The sequence below is a fragment of the Mizuhopecten yessoensis genome, unplaced genomic scaffold (genome assembly GCF_002113885.1).
Source record: "Mizuhopecten yessoensis strain PY_sf001 unplaced genomic scaffold, ASM211388v2 scaffold716263, whole genome shotgun sequence".
In the NCBI taxonomy this organism is placed as follows: domain Eukaryota; kingdom Metazoa; phylum Mollusca; class Bivalvia; order Pectinida; family Pectinidae; genus Mizuhopecten; species Mizuhopecten yessoensis.
Genome location: NW_018480029.1, coordinates 215649 through 238439, shown reverse-complemented (window position 1 = coordinate 238439; position 22791 = coordinate 215649). Strand labels below are relative to the sequence as shown.

Below are 22791 nucleotides of genomic sequence, written 5' to 3'. Positions count from 1 at the left end.
AAGGAACAAAAACAAATCTGATGCACCCATGGAAAACATTTGGTGATTTTTGTTTGTTTCTTTTTCCCGTCTATTTTCATTTTCTACTTTTATTTCTTAATGGATGGCCGGATGGCACAACGGATAGCCCACCAAGACAGCCGGGGTTTGATTCCCGGATCTGACAGGAAAAATATATCAGATGGAATATCCGAGCCAACAACAGTGCTTAATATAAGTTATATATATTACTTGTTTCATAATTGTTGAAAAATGAATAAAGTTTATATTTTCTTATTCAATTTTTGACAATTTATACCCTCCTTTAGGCCTTGGCTTAGGTTTTTAGCTTTCACCAAAGCAAGGAAAGATATGGGTTTTTAACCCTGAACAAAACAAAGTAAAAAAATGCTTATTATAATAATTTCTGTCCTTTTCTTATAAGGACTGTTTAGCCTATTGTCAATATAATGTGACCTGAAATGGATTGTCATATTGCCGTGCCTAGGTTATGACACTCCAGTGAAACGACACTTTAAAGATTCTATATATACAGTAACCTCCCTTAACTTAAGTTTTAATATAACACCAGCATATTTGGGCTAGTACACTTCCGTTGACCAGATAGATCAATAGGTTACAGTGATAGTATAGCAACCGGAAGTTGAAGGTTCGAGTCCAGGTCTAGTCCTGCCAAATGTTTGTTTTACACTCTAAACCTTCCTGTTCAATATGTTTTGTTTATATCACCTTTATTACTTCTCATAAAAGTCCTGCAAGATATGGTTTTCTCTCCAGAAATAATTTATCAAATATTACAAAAGTTATGCCAGGAAAAACTATTTATGGCAGTGGATCAGGTATCCTTAAGTTTATACCTGGAAAAATAATTTAACCATTTTCCTGGAGATGTCATCAGATATATAATTTTGTTTGGCCTACTTCCAATTTAAGCAATATATATATAAAGTAGCAGTGATTAAGCCAACACTAAATGTTAAGTGGTTCGTTTCCCACGTTGTTCCACAGATTTCATACAAACAATGGGCGGTAATTATCTGTTAAAACTATTTTCTGTCTTTTTCAGTCTAATTCAAGTATAAGCCTGCATGCATTCTTATTTTTTCTCTCTGTCTGCGGACAAAGCCACCCAAGTTTACCACAGGTAAAAACGTACATATCTGTAACCTGGCCCAGGCCATGGGGATGGGGGTAAAAACTGGGGTACATATTGGCAGAGGGGACTGCATGGTAAAGTTGCATACTCTCTTGCCCTCTACTTGCAGGCTATGACGTTGACCATCATGTACAATATAGATAATAATTCACAGAAATTTTAAATTATGTGATTCTGTTTCACTTAGTTGTATTTCTCAGGCTGAATATTTGGTTCTAATTCAGAAATGAAAAATACACATTTTAATTTTGATTAAATTCCAATTTGCATGACAATAATATCTGATTCATTCAGATTTGATTTTTAAAAATAAAAGATTTTCTATTTTGCATTGAATTTTAAAAAAAGTGCTTATATTCTATATTAAGCAATTTTGGTATATCCTTATTAGAAAATATAAATGGGAAGGTAGAAAAAGTAAAAACTGTCTATTTTATACAGTGCAATACATTAGATATTTACACAATTTCGCTAGGCCTATTCGATCTTGTCTCTTTTTAGACACAATACTGATAAAAACAGAGCAGATATTTTTGTGACATCAACACGCAATGTTCTTTATCACGGAACCATTTTCAGATATAAAAAGTAAAAGGCGTCTGACACGATACAGATCTATAAATACAGTATAGTACATGGCTTCCCCGAGTAACGTTACTTGTACAGTTGTAAGTAAGCGATGTAATACGGTCGGACACCGCCCCCTTATGTCGGCTTTTGACATAAACATTTCGTCTGATCCTCAACATTCAGCATAACAAAATACACGAAATTTATATAATTTTCTGTGATCACGCATCTGATGTGAGTAGTACAAAGGCAAATGCATTTGCATCGATACCTTTCAGTAATCAGCTGCTCAGAATCAGTGTGACGGTTACGCCATCTTTCACGTAATCACGCTCTCATTTTTTATCATCGATACATTTTACTCACCCTTTTTTCCGTTTTTCTTTTTGGGTTCAAAAAGGAGTCCATTGTTTTTGTTCGTACCATTTCTAAAGCGCCATTATTCGCACTGTCATGCTGTTTTGTCGGTAAATATTTCCTTGAACAAATACATGTATCTCGTTCACCGGCTCAAGTGACAGCCAGCGTAAACTTCACCTCTGACCTTTCGTATTTTGATTAGACTTGGGCCGCTTACGCATGTTATAAAATAAATCTGTACAACAATCCGCTGAGTAGTTAGTCGAATAAAGGCATGAGTCAACGTTACAGAAGTAAAAGTGTAGTATTTTGAAAACATTTTAATATAAACAAGATACCTTTTTGTGTTCAGTTGTAATCTTTAGTGCATAAGGGGCCCTGTTCCCTCTGACCCCAGACCTAAGAGCAGACGACATCAGACATGATTCAAGACAAGATTCTGTTTCACTTAGGTTCAGAAATGAAAAATACACAAGAAAAATGCATAAAAATGAAGAAGAAAACAAATGTAGACCATATACCCAAACTGTCTAAACAATAATAGAACACTGACCCTGTATTTATCAATGTTTATTTCATTTTCAATACTGAATATACTTACCTGAGGAAAACATATCATGTTCTGGCCCCCACGTTTTGCCACAAGGTCATATATCAGAGGACGAAGTCACTTCAAAATGCTGATTTTATCACTCATACAAAATATCGTCCCCTTTGATTTGTACGAATAATATCTTCATTAAAGTACTGCCAGGTTCCCAATTTTGCAAACATATTCATTCAGCTTATTTTTTTTCAAAGAGTTATTTCCCTTTAAGCAGGAAGAAATGAGCTGAATTATTGTAGTGATACTAAATTATTTTGCGAAGGGAATGTACATTATTGCTGTGTTCATTTATTATAACATTGCATAATAAACCCTATACTACAGTCGCTCGAAAAAAAGACTAGTATCTAGGTACGGTATTTTCAGCCTCTCGGTCGAGGCAAGGAAATGTGGACCAATTTCCAATTTCTTATTTTTAAAAGACTTAACTTCGTAGTAGTGGAAACCTTATTTATTTATAAATTATAGACACTTATGCGGCACCAAGAAACAAATGGCATACTGATATCTGAGAGAAGCTAAATATATTATCTGACAGACCAGAGCACGTGTAACTACATTATTTGACAGGAAATATTCACATATTACAAATACATACCCCAAATTGCTTAAATTATTTCCTCGGGCAAATTTACCAGAATATAAGTGCTCTTTTTAACACAATTTCCATAAATAATCAAATGTAATGTTAATGTTGAGTTTAGTTTAGTTTAAACATATTTTATTGCCAAGCAAATGTATTGGGCACAAGTTATCAAACTTATATTAAGCCCTTTCCTAGCAAATTACAAGCATATATTTACAATAGTACAACAAGATGGCAGAATTAATTTACATATATACACTATTTCATTTTTAAATGTTGAGTGCATTTACATATAAAGTTTAAACGTTTCACTTATTTCGTCAGTTAATTGCCATTGTCGTTTTTCCTTAGGCGGCAGTTTGAGATCGTTTTCTTTTGACTCTCGGGGTATAAAAGCAAAAAATAGGATATTCCGGGTGCCGGATTCCGGAAAGTTTATACGGCGATAGTTAATGTCTTTTCCTCTCTCATTTATAAACCGGAAGTTTGGACTTAAACATATTTTTATTTGCATCTATTGTACAAAAGGAATTGGCCATAACCGGAAGTTATGATCAACTGTCGTCGTCTAGAAAGAATGCAGTATTTTCGTACGCTCAAATGATTATCTTATGTTTTGAATATATTCTCATTTCATAATCAATGAGAAATGATTTGTCGTCAATATCACACAAAAAATGTATATATTTCTTCTCTCTTTTTTTTAACTTAAAACTAGCAGTGTGTCTTTAATTTTGCTATGACGTATATCACGGGTGCAGAGAATGTTTCCTCTTGATTAGTCGAGGATGTGACTGTGTAGAATTGACAGATAAAGAATATTCAAAGTATTACAAAACTCGTAGGATGAAGTCTATCTTTGTCTGGATTGTGTAGAATCAAGCTCATATGGTAGTGGGTGAGAATCGGTTCCTTCATCGGACAATTGTATGGAATTGGATTCTGATAACTTACGATGCTGTAAAACACGCCCACTCTATGAACACATTATAGTTTACGTTACAGTACTACAAATAGCACCAACTAAGTTCCAAATGGCTTAAATGATAAGGTTTGATGCATCAAATCCACTTTTAAGGGTTATCTCTGAACACTCACAATTGAAGTTGAAACATCGACAGTCAACGTCAACAAAGCAGTTGATAAACTGAGTAAGAAGCCAGAGAGAAGATTGCAGTCCATCTCTGATAGGATTAAAATTATTTCCTTACTCGTATCCCTTCAAGTTCTTTGATTGTTTACGTACAACTAAGAGAGGTCGAAGTCACCTGAGATTGAACCAGAAATGGTTAGATGAACAGTGGGAACAACATCACACCAGGTCGTCAAAAAGTTCCATAGTCCGAATTATTCTGACGTTTTATCGACTTTTTTCATATCGGTCTGTCGTCGGTTAATCGACGACAGACCGATATGAAAAAAGTCGATAAAACGTCAGAATAATTCGGACTAAAAGTTCCAATGATCAAGATATCGAAAAAAAATCATCCCTGATGCTGGGGAGTTCAACTGTACCGGGTACAAACCCGCGTAAACGTGAGTATACAGATGTTAGCGTCAACAGAGTAGAACGCATACTAAATACATGAAAACCAAAGATCGGTCTACGAACATCGTTACCACACTTTCATCCTATTTGTTGGTAGAACGATATTTCTGAAAAAATGTTTGGCAGATGTAATATACATAGAAAGTCTTGTGACCCAGTAAAAATCACAATAAGTCTGTGTTATCTTTGCTCCAGGAGGAACATTGAGAACATCTATGTTTTTAATGGTATATAAGATTAAACAAATACAGGTGTGTTGTCTTTATTCAAAGCTTCACACGTGAAAATGGAGACGTTTTCTCCCACCTTTGATTGAATTATCTCCCCTTTCACCTGTTCAATATTTCTCTTTCACCCCGTATGGTATGATTCTTATAATTACACCCGATTTTCATATAAAGTTTTACATTTCTGTAAGTATTCCCGCATACTTTTTAAATTGTGTTGAGCCTAAACAATTACATTGTCTGAAGCTTAACAAGAACTCCGTCGACGAAGCGCGGACTCTTACCACAACGACAAGGTATAAAACTTAATCTGTTCTTCTAGACACCATAGGAAATTCAACAATCTAAACAAGGGAGTACACTCCGTTGGTGTATACCTCCTTAGGGGGAAACAAATGCATCGCTTCAATGAATATCAAGTCGCTGGTCGAACAGGGGAGTTAACTCTGGTGGCGACCACACCACAAATACCACAGACACCATTTCCCATGAAAAATCAAATGCGCCGCTTCAACAATTTACAAGTCGCTGGTTGATCTTAAATATAGATATTTGTGAAAAAAGTCTATTACACTCCGCCCAATCAGGTTTTAGAGAAAACTTTTTTTTTGTCAAACTGCGCTAACTAAAATGCATTATACATTTGTGTATTGACTTTAGAAATGCTTTTGATCTTAATGCTCGTAAGATACTTATATATAGGCTAAGACTATTGAACATAGATTACAAATAATAATAAACCTCTTGAACACCAGCGTAGAACGATTTACTTTTTTTCTTGATTATAGAAAACTCTTTATTATAGAAAACAGTTTATAAAATCTCAACACCATCACTCTTTAAGTCAACACCAAAACTGGTGTTTCTCAAGGGTCTATTCTTGGGCCATTGCTGTAATTAATCTGTATAAATGATCGCCTCGCTACATTGATTAAATGGTCAACTGATATGTATGCAGATACAACATATTTATTCTTGAGGAGAAGTAGCGTTATAATTTGCACAATGATCTTAAAAGGTGTTTTAACAATGACATGCAATTAAGAAATGAAACATCAACTTACAAATCTAGAACCACCACACACGCTTTGCTAATGGTTCCAGCATTTGGTTTCAATACCTGACAAAAGGTATAGGGTATATATCTATTGATGAAAATCTTCACTGGACTAAACAGTATTTTCGAAAGTCCCAACTTCAGTTGCGCTCTTGAGAAGACTTTCAATATATTTCAAAAGGGTAAAAAACGTGTTTTTTTTTTTACAGTTTTTGATTACATAAAGACCTAATAATCCATGCACGGATGCTTATTAATGCAGAAGTACGTCTGTGACACAAAACAAAATCTGGTGCTTCCTAGACTATATTACAGGTTATCCTATAATTGATTGTGTGGTGATGGACAAATTACAAAATAAAATTGATGTTAATCAAAATAATTTCATTTTAACAATCTGTTTAAAATTCGGTTGTTAGTACGAAATCGCCGCTTTCATGTGTACTACTAGATGCAGCTTTATAAATTAGTATTTACAAATATTTGGTACAGATGATTATATGCTCACAATGATTCATACCCAGCTGGGAACCCTTGTGGAAAGAATTGGAGACCATTACAATATGCGATTTCTGAGATCGTGGTATACCATGAGCAGCTCCTCACTACCTACAGGAACTTGTTACCCTGTATCAGCCGTCAAGATCACTGCGGTCGGAGTCAGAATCTTTGTTGTGTGTCCCAAAATCTCGTACTGTGACCTACGGAAAAAGATGCTTTGGGAGGGTTTCGGCTACGTTGTGGAATAGCTTACCATCTGCTATTAGGAAGTCGAATACCCTGGCCAAGTTCAAGAAGGACATAAAAACTCACCTCTTCACGTCTGCATTTTAGGATCTTTGCAAAGACGTCATGTAAATACCACCCTTTTATTTGTTCAATTATGTGTACATTGCTTGTTAAATGTATGAAAGTGATTGCAAGCCTTTGTTGTTTGTTTTCACAATTATAACCATTGCTACTATCCATATGTTGTAAAGTGCCTTAGAGTAATTTTACAAATTATATAGGGCGCTATATAAATGCTGTATATTATTTTTTATTATTATCATTATTATCTACCCCAGTGGCGGATGTAGAGCAGCAAAGCAGACTGGCAGAAGTCACCCTCCTTTGTAGCCATATTGCATATTTCTTGTCAAATTAGTTTTTTTTTTGTTATGCGTTTTCTAAACAAACAAGAGGCCGAGAGAGCCTGTATCGCTCACCTGTTTCTTTTGTTGCATGAAACTGACCTATAGGTAACTTCAGACCAAATTTGGTAACTAGAACACCAGACGTTTTAACATCTCTTAAACAGTTCTTAAGATATTGTTGATTAACATTTGAATTTTAATTTATAAGCTTTTAACCAACGTTTACCTTTGACTCCGGCTAGCACTTAAAGTTGACATTTGACCTCATTACAGTAATAAAGAAAACGATTCGTACTGCAGGTCTACATAACATGTATCATGACTCTAGATCAAATGCTTAACATATTTGACCCCTGTGACCTTAAAACAAGGTCAAGGTCATATTAATGGGAAAAAATCCTGGACTCTATCCCAGTTACCTGCTGACCAAATATCATGACTCTTGGCCTTATGGAACTTGAGAAGAAGATTGTTAAAGCTTTTAACCCATGTTAACCTTTGAGCCCCGACTAGCACTTAAAGTTGACATTTGACTTCATTACTGTAACAAAGAAAAATATTTGTACTGCTGGTCTACATAACATACTCAAGTATCATGATTCTAGTCCAAATGGTTCTTAGGATATTGTTGTTTGAAATTTTTAACATATACCAGGTACATACTGGTCAAGTATCATGACCCTAGGTCCCCCAGTTCTCCAGAAGAAGTCGTTTAAAAGAAATAGTTGACGGACGACGGACGCCGCAGTACGGCATAATAAGCTCACCTGGCCCTTCGGGAAAAAAAAAAAAAAACACCCCAAAAACAGAGGTTAATAATATGAACATTTTGGGATCTAAACAATGCTTAAATTAACTCACCGTTGTCGACATCTTAACTTTAATCAGAGAGGACTATCATTAAGTCTGTCTTAGTTTCAATTGTTTAACCATGTTTCAAGATCTTGGGATCAGATGTCATTTAAAGATACTGTAGGATTTCTACCCTGACCGCAGTCTGTGTGCACTAGTACTAGTGTTCCAGGTGCTACATGTATTGTACGGATCAGACATCTTGTTGCTATATAAAAGATCCCTAGTTAGTATTTTTTCCCCGTAATTATCCAAACAGAAGAATACTGATTTACAACCATTCCGGATTGATCGTAACTAATCACTGAACGGTATTTGTTTTGCAAGTTCGGGAAGCAACGTTTGTGATCGTGACAAAAACCGTTTCCCTTCAGGTACACCATTCTTCTTGACCCACTTCGTATACATTGTGAAGTTTGGACCAAATGCATTTTATCTTTTAGGGTTAAAGCTACTTTTATTCTTTTCTTTGGTCATCGTCATAGGTAGTCGTGCCGTGCCGTTCCACGGGTTCATCATAACAAAGGGACATATTGTCGGTAAATCCAAAAACGTTATATGCATATTTCTTTTATTTGAAATTTGAGGTCACCTGTACACTTACAATTGATTGTAAATAAATAACACTTTTATGATCGTAATTCAACATTTAACCATAATTATAATTGTGTTTTCGGAAATATATTAAAATATATCAAGTGATAAGAAATTTGAGTACTTGTAATCCTTTTAATCACGGACTTAGATAGCAATCTAGTTCCTGGGTTTAATAGGATATCAAATGCAATAACGATTCTTGAAATCGTTTCTATGCATTATGCCAATTTTAATTTTTAAATGTTTCTCAACCATTGATCATCATACTTTGTTGTTTGTATCCTGCATTAAAATCAGCCGGTCTGTCAATAAGACCTAAAGCATATTCGTTGTTTTTATTCTCGAAGATACCAAATCGCTTTTCATTCAGCTTGTGTCATTACTAGAAAGTCAAAGTTCAGAAGAAAATGCTTAAAAGCTTTTTTATTTATTTTTTCTACTTTTGTTTTTTGTTTTTTGTTTGTTTCCTTTTGTTAATAATCCCAGACAAAGTAAAATGAAAAACATCTAAAGTAGTTGTAAATTGCTTGTATTTTGTGTTCACTCATGTTACACACTGATCTTCCTGTGCCTCATACATTTATATTGTATGTATGTTAAATCTATACACAGCGCAGACGTGTTTTTGTATTCATAATAGTGTATTTTGCTTCAATATATAATAAATAAATATTTTAGAGCAGGTATAGTGTGTATTTTGCCATATTATCTGTATTTTCCGATAATTGTTTTGTACAATAGTTTTATTTCACATAATGTAATATTTGTACAATAATTTTATTTCACTATATGTTATATTTTGTACAATAGTTTGGGTTTTTTTTGTGTTTTTTTTGTGTTTTTGTTTCAGTTTTGTATTCAAAATATAACATTTATATTTTTCAAAATATTCAAAATATTCAAAATATTAAGAAACATTTTATGATGAACAAGAAACATACACATCAGATTGATACATTACACCCCTAAAGTTCACAGCAGGTATAAAACACCACTCAGAGCTATTGTATATAGTATACCACAATTAGAGCTAAAATATACCTCACTCAGAGCTATAATATACCACACTCAGAGCTATAATATACCACACTCAGAGATATAATATACCACACTCAGAGCTATAATATACCACACTCAGAGATATAATATACCACAATCAGAGCTATAATATGCCACGATCAGAGCTATAATATACCGTACTCAGAGCTATAATATATCACAATCAGAGCTATAATATGCCACGATCAGAGCTATATTATACCACACCCAGAGCTATAATTTACCATAATCAAAAGATTTATATACCACACTCAGAGCTATAAAATACCATCCTTCAGCTGTAATACAACGCTCAAGGTTTTACACTCACAGCTATAACACGCCGCTCATAGTAAAAACACACCGCTCAGAGCTATGATATATCACTCATTACATGTACATATATTACTTTCTCATAGAAGTGATTCTTTGATGACATAACAATATTCTTCATTTATTGGTTTCTTCGTTCTAAGATAAATTCTTATATTGTGTAATAACATTTCTTAAAATATTGCAAATGTAGAAGTGACAGATGTTCTTGTTTTGGTAGTTCGCTATATTTCGAACCTTTCAAATGGTATATTTCATGGTTATTGTCACTGTGTAAAATGAATTATTTTGGTCATTTCCATAATCCCCAAGTAGACATTTCTTCTTATTTGTAATGATGTCGACTAATTCACGTTTCCACAAAAGATTCTCAGATATATGAAGTTCTACATATGATACAAGCTGCTGTATATAATTACAATTGTAAAGCAGATGACAAAGTGATTCTTTGTTTTCACAAAAATGACATTTTCTATCGGATCTATTCGTTAGTTGCAATTTTGCTTCTATGAATACAGTCCTATGAATAATATTCCACTGAAAACGCTTAATGTTTTGAAATGTTTAAGTGAGCTTAGGGTTTGGTCCAAATATTTTCCCAGTTTTGAACTCAATATTTCTGTTTTGATAGTAATCTTCCCATTTTATTTCTGCATTAGGTTTACAGTCAGGCATAAATATTTTGTGTATCTTATTTTCCTGAAGCATTTAAGGTAGAATGATAGAGTGCTGTTTTAATGTTGTTAAATTACTTTGTAGAGATGATATGTAGAGCAGGGACTTAGAGTTAACCTTAAAAAGTAAATTTCTGAATAATTTCTGGTTTAAGACTTCATTTTTACTATTGACTGGTATTCTCGCTCTAAACATTGACCAAGCTTTAATATATTGTTGATAAAGTTTTGGAACGATATTCAATTTAAAACCTTTTAGACAGGTACATGAACAAATTGAATATTTGTAATAAAATTTCTGAAGGAAGAATTTCACAAATACATTCCAATTTTTTAAGTTGGAGTGCAATATTCTGTACATTTTTTTTTACATATTTACTTTGTATAAATACATCAATATCTACCCCATATTCATTCCACCATTTATTGTTGCATTACAGCAGGTCTTTCTATTTAAAAGATTGATTTTTCCATCCCATATAAAATTCCATATCATTAAATTTATTAAATTTTTGTACTTTTCTTATCATAGATAAAATGTGTGATTTGATTATCAGTATCCTACCTTCATGAGTCAGAGTTCTGGTTTTCCATACATGTAAGCAGTTCTTTATTATTTTAATCTTTTCTTTCCATATGCTTTCTATGTCTATATTATATCCATGATAGACTCCTAGAGTTTTTATTGGGGTTTTGGTCCATTTTGGTTGATTAAAAATAGGGGGTTTATTTTTCCATCTCCCTAGGTATATAGCTTCTGTTTTGTCAAAATTAGTTGTTTAGCCTGATGCCTTTTCATATATTTTGAATCCTCTGTCCTGTGTATATGTTGAATATCACCAGCAATTCTATAAAGTTTTAATTCTGAAATATTTTGATTTTGTAATTTTATTCCCTTTATGTCTGAGTTATCGATAACTCGATTAATACAAACAAGTGGTTCTGCTTGGAGTACGTACATGAGCGGACATCCCTGACGCGCTGACCTTGCTATTGGAAAGTACTTGGACGTGAAACCATTTGTTTCAAAACATGTTTTGGACATTTTCTAATAACATTTTAATCCGATTGCAATATATTTTACCAAATTTGAAAGATTTAAAACAGTGAATTGCCCAATCCAATTCCATTCTATCAAAAGCTTTTTGTTGATCAATACAAATTATGCCCCATCTTGTTTTCCTCCATATCACAATAACCAATTATATCTTGTAATTCCTTATTAGCTTCCATTATATTCTACCTGCTACAAATCCTTTCTGGTCTGCATGTATTATCTGAGGGAGTAAAGGGTTGATTCTGTTACTAATTACTTTAAAAGCAATTATTTTGTAATCTGTATTAAACATGGTAAGTGGTCGACATTTTAATATTCCTTTTCATTTCCCCTTTTTAAACAGTAATTATAATATACCTTATTTTCAAATACATATTTAATAACCATTGAAATTTTGTTTTTAATTTTGTGCCAGTATTTTTATTTAATTCAGAAATCACCCCAGCTTCTCCAAGTGATCTATTATTAGCATAGCATTATATATTTCTTCATATTCTATTTTTCCTTTTAGCTTGTATTTTTTTCTACATCACTTATGTTATCTTCTATAAATTGTGTTAAATATTTTGCACCTCTTTTGTCCCATCCCACTGTATTGAAGAGTTTCTCGTAAAAATCAGTTTGTTCTTGAAGGTTTTACTTAATGCCAGTCTTGTAATTACCACCTCTTGTTTTGATACGATAACACTGGTTATTATGAGCATTCATGCAATTTCTCTTTATTGAAAAAATAAGCAATAGATTTTTCATTTTCTTCAAAATTTTGCATTCTTGACCATTCTCTTGCTGCACTGGTTTAACTATCATAATGTTATTTTTCTTTCTAACGTTTTTCTTTTCTCAATTGACCCAGACATTTTTGTTCTTCATTTCTCTGATTGATTTGTCCTTGTATTTATATATAGCCCTATTTTCATAGTAAATTCTTCAATTCTGTTTTTTTGTTATTTCCGACCATTCCAAAATATTTGCATATTTATGTATTGCTTTTGCCCAGGTATTCCAACACTGTTCAAATGTTTGTGAAAATATTGAATGTTCAATTACTTTGTTGCTGATTTTCCAATTACCCCTTCCACGTTCAATATCATGTGGTAAGAATTTCATCGACACCATATTGTGATGATTTTAAGGACAGTGTTGGATTTGTACATTAGTGAAAAGATGATTTTAAAGAGCTGGCATTAATTTGATGGCAATTATTGATTCTTAGAGTCCACGTTTAAAAATAGATGTCTTAGTGGTATCATATTGTGAGCGCCAGATATCTTCAATGTTATTTTCTTGTATGAGAGTAGAAAAGTCCACTTGACCAATGTCTGGTTATATTTTTCTTTTTAAATTATTTGTAAAAGTCATGCTTGAGATAAGCATTCCATTAAGAGGATGTTTTTTTTATTCAGTGTGACATTCAGGAATGGGTATCGCACTGATTGATTGGACTTTGAAGTACATTGTTGAATTCCAATATTTAAACACGATCTTTATAAGAAACATGTATCTTTCATCGAAACACTGCTGTACACGTGTCTTTCATGCTATTAAATTGTAGAAAATTTGTTTGGTTTATGTTAGCATTACTAGATAGATACAAAAAGATTTATGTATGGATGAGGAAAGAAGAACTTAAATAAAGTTACTTTATTACGCTACTAAACAGCGATTAGATAGACACTGAAGTCTTATTTTTTCCAGTTTTTTGCCAGTTATTACTCAATGTTAAATTCTGATTTCAGGTTATTTATCTATGGATCTTGGTAACGATCTGCGGAATGACATTTCTGAAATAGCTAAAATGTTTAACATCGAGAATTATGAAATGATCTGCCCTGTTACGCGAATGAAAATCTAAAAAGAGTTTACCAAGAATAAAACAAAAACATTTATCTGGCAGGTAAAAATTAATATTAGACTTTATCATATCCCCTTTGGTAAATATTGAATAGTTTCCGTTTCAGAAAGGCAAAACACACACAAATGTGACGGTACCATTTTCATTTTCATTTTTTAACCAATAAGAAGATCTGATAATGTACACGTAGAAATACAGATTTATCAGTAAACAACACGCTAACCGTTTATCTTAATAAAGCATTTTTTATTTTTACTTTATTTTTTCAAACTTTGAAAATATTTAATATCCCATTGCAGACGGACGACTTCCTTTATACTGATATATAATCAGTATTCAGAACATGCGATGTATAAAAGCATGTTAAATGACCCTAATAGCCGAACTTCATTTTTGGCAGAAACATGGCACCTGTGTGTGCTTGAATTGGAAACTAAAATGGGCGTTCCGAACAAGTTAATGTCATAATTCCGTCCTTGACGTCGTTTTTCGCCATATTGGTTCGACCGAAGTTTGTGGGAAGCAAACTGAACTCAAACATTGATCATGGTCGAATAATACATCATTGAGGACAAGGAGTAAGTACAAAAACAAAACTCTTTAAAATTGAACCAATATCATAGTTTAATTCCCATCGCATGTGAATACGGACATGTATATATTAAAAGCAATAAATTACAGGCAAGACAAACCTACATCCCTCTTAATCGTTAGATTATGTGATGTCGTAATTCAAACCTTCTTAATCATAAGAGAATACAACTATTCATCACAAAATATATCTTACCATAAGATTCATTGTAAAACAATCAGGTAACATAAAATCTATCTTAAACATAGTATAAAATAATCACGTAACACAAAATCCGTTTTAAACATAAGATAATACAATCACTTAACACAAAATATATCTCATACGTAAAATGTTATAATCATGTAACACAAAATCCATATTATACATAAGACATTTTGATCACGTAACACAAAACAGATCTTAAACAGAAGTTGATATAATCACGTTATAGAAAATCCCTTTTAAACAACAGGCTATTTTAATCTGTCTAAAGAAAAGATTCAAATCATAACAAGTCACGTTCAACGAATGATCTTTTTTCACTATATTTTAAAACAATGTTATCGTGGAAAACACATAATAAAAACACATTGAGGACTAATACCTACAACTTTCTCTTACTAAAGACACCAATTAACCAGGTGAATGAACGTAAAGCCTAACGTTAGGTTTCAAATAAAAAAGTAATATTAATTTGAACATCCTTGACCATAAATTAAAAATGGCAAGAGTTACAACTATATAGATGTTTACATATTTCATTAAAATAATTTGAATAACATGATTTAATCAATTCAAGAACTCAATAATGAATTACGAACAAGCATATGTTCTAAAAGACAATAACGACTTCATAACTGTTTCCATTTAAACGAATAAATTAAAAAACAATAATTCTTCAATAAAAAACCCGCGAAGATTTGTAGAACATCTGTAGATTAATGATAAAGCGTCTGGTTGAACGAGACTACAAATATAGAGACAACGCATTGAAATGCGTATCCTTAATGGAGGAAAATGTTCCCAATGTTACTCGACATATTACAGAGTCGACTGGAAGGCGGAAAGGCGAAAGTGCGGCGAACATTTCGCACTAGAAGTTACGCTGTAATATGTGTTAATACATTATTGTACCCTTATTCTAGTGTAATCAATGTATAAACTGTACTACACGTATCAATGAAACCGTAAATTCGAAAACATAGCTTAGTGATATTGCACTCATATTGTATTAATACAAACCTTTGATTAACGAAAAGGTTGCAAACTAGTTTTGAAAGGATACATATACTACACAAAAATTCGTTGGAGTTTCATTTTCACAGATTTTAATAATAAGCAATATCGGCCATTTTCATCGGAGTATGGAAGTTAATGTTTTCAAACATTCATACTTTGATGATTGTTTTAAAATTAAAAATAACGCTTCATAAAATATCAAAAGCACTTCATTAAAAGAAACGAGCAGGTATGCTTAATATAATATTTTGGTCATATTTTGACTAAAACGTGGATTAATTCTGCCTTGTTCTTTCGTAAAAAGGGGATTCGCTCAAAGCAAGACATTCGAACCACAAACCTTCAAAGGCAACCACTTAATGACAAAAAGGGATGGAATAAACACCTGAGTTGTGCAAATCAAGATATTATACAATATTCAATTTAGATATATATATATATACGTCATAGTTTATGACGTCACAACATATACTTCAAATGAACAGTCTGAAGAATCCCCTAGAAGAGATGAAAGTACTAAAGACTCGTTGTTGAGAATTTTTCTTTTTATAATATATATATATATGGTTGGGTGGGTAAAATGTAAAGGCATATTCTGAACTGATTTTTCATGAAAACATTAGTACCATTACGTCTTAAAACAAAATGAAACCAAACTACAACTCAAATTTATGATGTAGTTATGTTCACAATTGTTTAAATCTATCAACGTAATATGAAATAGAAACAAAATATATTGGAGTCGATTAATTTTGTCCGACGATCACATATATATATGGCAGTGATTATTGATAACGTTATATATAAAAAAATCAAAAACAAATCTAAGACCCTCAGTGAATACATTGTTTTTGAGAATAAGTCGATTACCACCAGTTGGATTTCTGATTTTCAAAACAAATTAAAAAAATCATAAGGCCGATGAAGAAAGCCAAAGCAATTTAATGTTACTGCACTTAATGCATTTCGTCCATTTAGATTTTAAATTTTACAATTCTCTTTACTTAAGGTATGATTTGTCATCTCGTATCGAACAATAATCCATAATAGACGTGATGTCATTATGCACATCAAAAACACAAAGTATTCTGACGTCACGCAACGAAGTGTGACTTTTTTTCTTAAATTTTCAAAGATTACCTTAGGATCTAGAAGTAATGAAACATATAACAATTATGGGATAGATATGCATTGAAACATAAAAATAGCTTGAATGCAACGAAAGAAGAGTGTTTCTAGTGTTACTGTGATGAAACGTTAGATTTTTCTCCACAACAGACGAAGATCATGTAAGGATGCGTGGTTCCCGTTAGTCTGAAGATGCAGACAGGATACTGATAGTTCATGAAGCTTTTACATCCGTATGGAACATCTACTGCACTTACTGTTAAACATCGCTCTGGGTTTCTGTGAGGTCCAATTTTCGTAGTTTTCGCTGTCAAAAAGAACAGAGAAGACATTTTTGAGATAACAACATAAAAACAAAACACGACATGACGTTTTTGTCTCTCTGTGAAAATCATGCAGAAACAAACTACTATCAGACAATCTAATCAACTGTATCATACGTCTTCCTTGGTTTTACTCCTCACGTACTATCTACACAGGTTATATTTGCATGGTCTTGCCATATAAATTGTGGGCTAAATATCACTGTGTCTTACCTTGTCCATATCGAATCGAAATCCATTGTAGATATCTTTTCGGATTATTCTGTCCTCTGAAATGAGCAAGATAAATACATTTAAATCCTCATTTAAGCAATTGTGTATCAAACAATTCATTTGCGAATAGTTGAATTCGTGAAAGGAAAAAATAGCAAATAGTGGTCAATTGACATTTTCCGTGAATGGGTCTGAGCATATATAAGTGTTCTTTAGACTCATAATTTACTTTTCTCCATGTTGGTAAATGGAAAACTCAGTAGATGTTTTAAGCATCCAACAACTTTCATCCAAGTTGAAATTGAGATCTTATTTTCCATATCGACTATACCATTTAACATTTGCTGTTCTAATTAGGTCAAAATATCTTCATCCCAACCGAATAAAAATGATATTAAAGCTATTCCTCTATATTTCTTATTGGGGCCCGCCTCTCAGACCCTATGGGCCAGGCCAACCGTTTATACAATGTGGGTTCTCCTTCACCAACGGATGCTTCATACCATATTTGGACAAAATCCACACTCACTGTTTATACAAAATTAAGTCCCTTTTGCCCAATGATGCTTCTGTGAGTCTGTGAGAATGTTTCAACGAATTAGTTTCAGGAATGTTTCACGTTATAATTAGTATAGAGACCAGCTATTTTGTATCAACAAAAAGAAATTCAAAAATCTGTCACTTTAGAGTGAATTCGCTCATATTAACGGAGTACTAAAAGGGTACAAAAGTTGACTTGAATGGAACATGTAAGGGTTAAATGAAACGGGGCACATGGTTACATATGCCAATAAACACCGCATGTAGTGTTACCGTGACTGTATTAAATATATCAGAAATAATTTGCCTATGAGCAAACAGTTTATGAAAAGTAGTTTTACACTTACGGTTAAACGCGTCTAAGTAGCTGAAGGAAGGTACTGCATCAGATTGACTCGACTCGCCTTCCCAACTTCGATTTAGATAAAATGATGGTTGTTGTTTCCAGTCAGGGGCACCAGCGTTATATCGAGACCGGATATTGGAGGCGTATATCGCTAGACTAAAACATGGGGAAAACATACATTCATTATTGATGCAATGTGATACATCATACATTTATATACAATGGATTTACTTTAAAAGAAAAGAAAAATCTGTTGTGCTTATACTTACGGTAAACAAATACATACAAAAAATATTAAAAGCGTGGATAGTAAAATAAAATATACTAAATAAATCATGCAAATCGGATATATACACAACAGTATTTGACTCACGATCATTGTGTACAATATATTAGGCAATGCGTCCCTCCCGAGGCTACACAACGACACCTATGATATGGAAAATGAAGTCTCATTATCCCCCTTGATTACTTTATATTGACTTTATTGTCGTGAATCGTTAATTAAGCTGATGCTGTCTTCGTCATATCAAATGGCGTATGAAATATACAGAGCCGGAGTAATTTCTCTGACTACACCAATAACCATAGGGAATCACAAACCTAAGACGATATCAATAAAATTAGACAACACCACCTAGCGTTTGCAATGTAAAATGAGACTTATCGACCTTGATTACATTTCTTCGCCACCTTGCGTATATAAAATAATACGAAGGCGGCCTATCATATACAAGGACAAACACGTACATACAAATCAGAATAACAAGCATTGGACGTTGATTTCCCCAGATACATATTCTCAATTGATTGCACATTTTATAACTTTTTGAGGAAATAATTACGGACAAATTCAGTAAAAGAAATCTTCAGAATTAAATTTGAATGGGAATAACTAGAGATAAGTAATTTTAGACCCCTGATTTTAAGATTTTAAATACCTGTCATCATTTTTGCTAGGTTCGTCCTTTTCGTATCGGCCTCGGTAACATTTAAACAGCATGAGGAAGAGTAAGAAGGTACACAGAACAGGTAGCCCGACAGCAAGGCCGATAACCAATCCGTTTCCATCTGTAAGGTGTCAATACACAAATATTTACAAGCAAATATATTCCTCCAGCAAAATATTGATGTTAATAATGTGATATTTAGCTTGTTGATTTAACTCTTTATTCGTTGAATGGATCGGAATAATAGTTAAACATTAATTTTTATATTCATATGGAACTAAAAAGAGAAACAATCTTCTTCAAAAGGACTTTTACGTGTCTTACCTAGTGTTTCCGGTTCCCTAAAACAGAACGATAATTTTATTTCAACAATTGTATTTGGAGCAAAGGTTTCGCTAAACACCTATTGTACTTTTGACAAAAACAAAACACAGAAATTACCAGAGCCTTATTACGCTGTTGAAATTCATTACACAGATAGTTTGGTTCGATCCATGTTCTATTTGCACTTCCGGAAAAAGTGTTATATTTTCTAACTAAAACGAGATGGATCCGGACTACCGACAGAATATCCGAATTATATTTTACCACATACAATTAATCTTATTGTCATCATTGATAATCGCATAATAAAATATCATTTTGTAATAGTTTTGGCTATTTAATAAAAAAAAAGGGCTGCTATTCATAAGACAAGGTTACCGCGAGCGTTATAAAATACGCCCGTCACACATTGAATGAGCAGTTGTTTGTATGATTGAAATATATGAAGTATTTGTGAGTAATTGATATTAAAAGAGAAATCATTCAACATAACTGGTAGATCAATGAGTGCAATACAACATCATGGAACGCATGCATCGCATTAATGAAACCAAGGGTAATAACTCCAGTAATTACGGTCGGATAATGGCGGTTATCAAACTTGTCCGTGGTTTCATGGTAATTAACCTTGTTGTGAAGTTTGAAGTTAATCCGTTAATAATTACTCGAGATATCGAGCGGACACTGTTTCGGCAAGTCCATAAAGGGGCATAACTCCACAAATTATGGTCGGATAATGGCGGTTATCGAACTTGTCCGAGGTTTCATGGTAATTAACCTTGTTGTGAAGTTTGAAGTTAATCCGTTAATAATTACTCGAGATATCGAGCGGACATCGTTTGCCCGCCCGCCCGCTCACGTGATAACATAATACGTCCCCGTCTTCGACGGGCGTATAAAAACCACATCGATGAACGTCGGCAAAGAACAAAATGGGAAAATATTGAGGAACAGATAGGGCTGATCAATTCAAATCTCAAATCAACACGGGGATTGAGCTACTTACACGCACACAGCCTGGCTGTCGATCACAAGACACTGGCGACCTTGACCACAGCTGGACAACAGTGTGAAGGCATCACAACGATCTTCTCCGGCAGTGATGTTGAATTCTGTAAAATAATTTTAGGAACTAACAAGGAGAATACCAAATGTGGGGAAAATCTTTTTCGTAATTCTAGAATTTCACATTTCAAAAACGATTCTTTGTATAGGGGCATTATTTGCCACATATCAAACACGTATAATATTGCGTTTTAGGATATTGTAATAGACATTTCATTCATCAGCTATTTAACCTGATAATTATTACCTTTAAAGTTACATGAATATGCAAAAAATATATATCCATTTTTACCTTCAAAATAAGTGTATAAACTGCTAACCAATCCAATTTATGCTGGTGGAATTATTAAATTTTAAACGCGGGATACTTTTCTCAATGTAAGTATATAATATACTTAGTGCAAAATACTATATGTACAGTTGTGGGATTGCACAACGTTACACAATGTGCGGTGCGTACACGATATGTGCACGATGGGCGAACGATAACAAATTGGAGGATTACCGCTTGCGCACATTTGTGCGGACAATGGACGAACGTTAACGTTGTGCGATGACAATCGTGGTTTGTGTTAATTGAGAAATGGCTTAACAGTATATACGATTTCATGTTTAAACATATAAACTTGATTATTTAAATATGTTTCTATATATAAGCTGATATTTTGAGATTTTTCTTAAATTTAGAAATGGTGTTTCGGTGTTTTATTAAACGACCCCATTCGACAAATGCAAAAGTATAACACATATTGACTCGGTCTAATATACAAGAAAAAATAGCCACATTGTACATTGTTACTCGTCAGGGTGTGAAAATTGAGATGAAAAGGAGCTAGATATATAAAGACCAAAACGAATACAAATAACAAATACTTTCTCTATGTCAGGCTCAGGGCGCCAGGTAAAGCTCCGGTCACTCATCAAAATATTATGTACCTGTTCTTTTACCTGGAAGCCAAACCAAGTCTTGACAGTCCAACCAGTCACTATGATATTGTGTAACACGCATTGTAAAATTGAACATAATATGTAATTAACATGATGAGAAATATATGTATACAATGTTCCTTATTCCATACGCGCCTTCCAGACTTTTTCATTCCGTAATATTGATCAACGAATTGTACAAAATCGCACAGTTGTGCGGATAGCACAACGGGGCGAACGATTGTTAAATCGCACAGTTGCGTGCACCATGTGTGGATGATGTGCGGACGGTGGATGTACGATGTATGCACGCTATTTTTGGTGCGTTGTGCGGTTTTAAGAGTTAGAAAAGTAACAAGTTCCACATAAAAACGGTTCAACAATCTTTTTCTATAGGATAATGTTTCCTAATAGATTCAAAATTTCTAGAAAGACAATTACAAACAACCTTGGCCATCATCTGCTTCTAGGGTAATTCCGGAAGCTGTCACAGATTGATTGTTGTAGGAGACTGTTCCGCCGGAAGCAAGATCTACCAGTGCGTTCGTGACGTCAGTCGTCGCTTCCGGTGTGTCTGATGTCACAATCGTGTGGTCCACCACCAGACTCCCGCGCCTTTCAAAAATAACACCAGGGACAAATGTTTGAATTTTGTGGAAAAAAAAAAAAAAATCTCAAAAATCTAAAGTAACCGGTATCTGGTTTTGTTTCAATTTGAAATTTCTTTTTCAATTTAGAAAATTGGATATTTTGAAAAATATATCACATCAAATGAGCTTTTAGAAACATTAAAAAACAAGACCAACTGTTTTATGGGTTTTTAATGTTTTTAAGTGTTTTTAGTATTGAACACCCGGATAAGATATTTAGGTCTATGCACTTACCGAAAGCTGATTATATTCACCAAAATGAACCCTCGAACTCTGCGGTATAGGAATCTGAGCTGTAACGACAACATCACACATTTTCAACAGTTACACATCCGAATCAAATTTCATCAATAGTAACATCTTAAAATGAAATTTCGTCAACAGTAACCAGGGTTCTCCCCAGGCCATTTAGCTGATACGGCTCCGTATCAGCTTCAGTTTGAAATCCTCCCTGCCGTATCAGCTTAATTGACCCGTATCACCTTAAACTGTGAACCGTATTACCTTGTTATTTGTACTGAACAGAAGGTGGTCTTTTTACACAAGAAATTGACACTGATTAAATCACACGGCTAACCCAAGTCCATCAATGACCCCACTGGTCAGATGCACGATAAGCGTATTGCCATAGGGGGCCTGTAATTAGTGGGGAGGGGGACCGGACGACAAGCCCACAGGTGTCCGGCAAGCGTGCTCACTGGAGCCTAAAGCAATTACCACCGGATCCTTTTAGCATGGTCAATAGGTGATTAATTGAGGTACCTACTGTTGGATTAACAAAACAAACACTTATTACATCTATTATAAATTAATTTACTCACATATGATTGCATTTGACAACGCTGAAATAGCGTGTGTATT

General features: G+C 33.6%; 2 protein-coding genes across 2 annotated transcripts in view; both read right to left on the bottom strand.

Moving 5' to 3' along the window:
* LOC110442427 overlaps positions 1-2269 on the bottom strand; it is a 36155-nt gene extending 33886 nt beyond the window's left edge. The window contains exon 1 of the mRNA XM_021486029.1: positions 2093-2269. Coding sequence (XP_021341704.1) covers positions 2093-2152 — 60 coding nt within the window. The 5' untranslated portion in view covers positions 2153-2269. The remainder of the gene's footprint in view (positions 1-2092) is intronic.
* A 13689-nt stretch (positions 2270-15958) lies between these two features.
* LOC110442423 overlaps positions 15959-22791 on the bottom strand; it is a 13366-nt gene continuing 6533 nt past the window's right edge. The window contains exons 2-9 of the mRNA XM_021486019.1: positions 22165-22223; positions 21729-21895; positions 20295-20400; positions 19289-19305; positions 18956-19085; positions 18016-18170; positions 17129-17184; positions 15959-16899 (exon numbers count right to left, since the gene is read on the bottom strand). Coding sequence (XP_021341694.1) covers positions 16852-16899; positions 17129-17184; positions 18016-18170; positions 18956-19085; positions 19289-19305; positions 20295-20400; positions 21729-21895; positions 22165-22223 — 738 coding nt within the window. The 3' untranslated portion in view covers positions 15959-16851. The remainder of the gene's footprint in view (positions 16900-17128; positions 17185-18015; positions 18171-18955; positions 19086-19288; positions 19306-20294; positions 20401-21728; positions 21896-22164; positions 22224-22791) is intronic.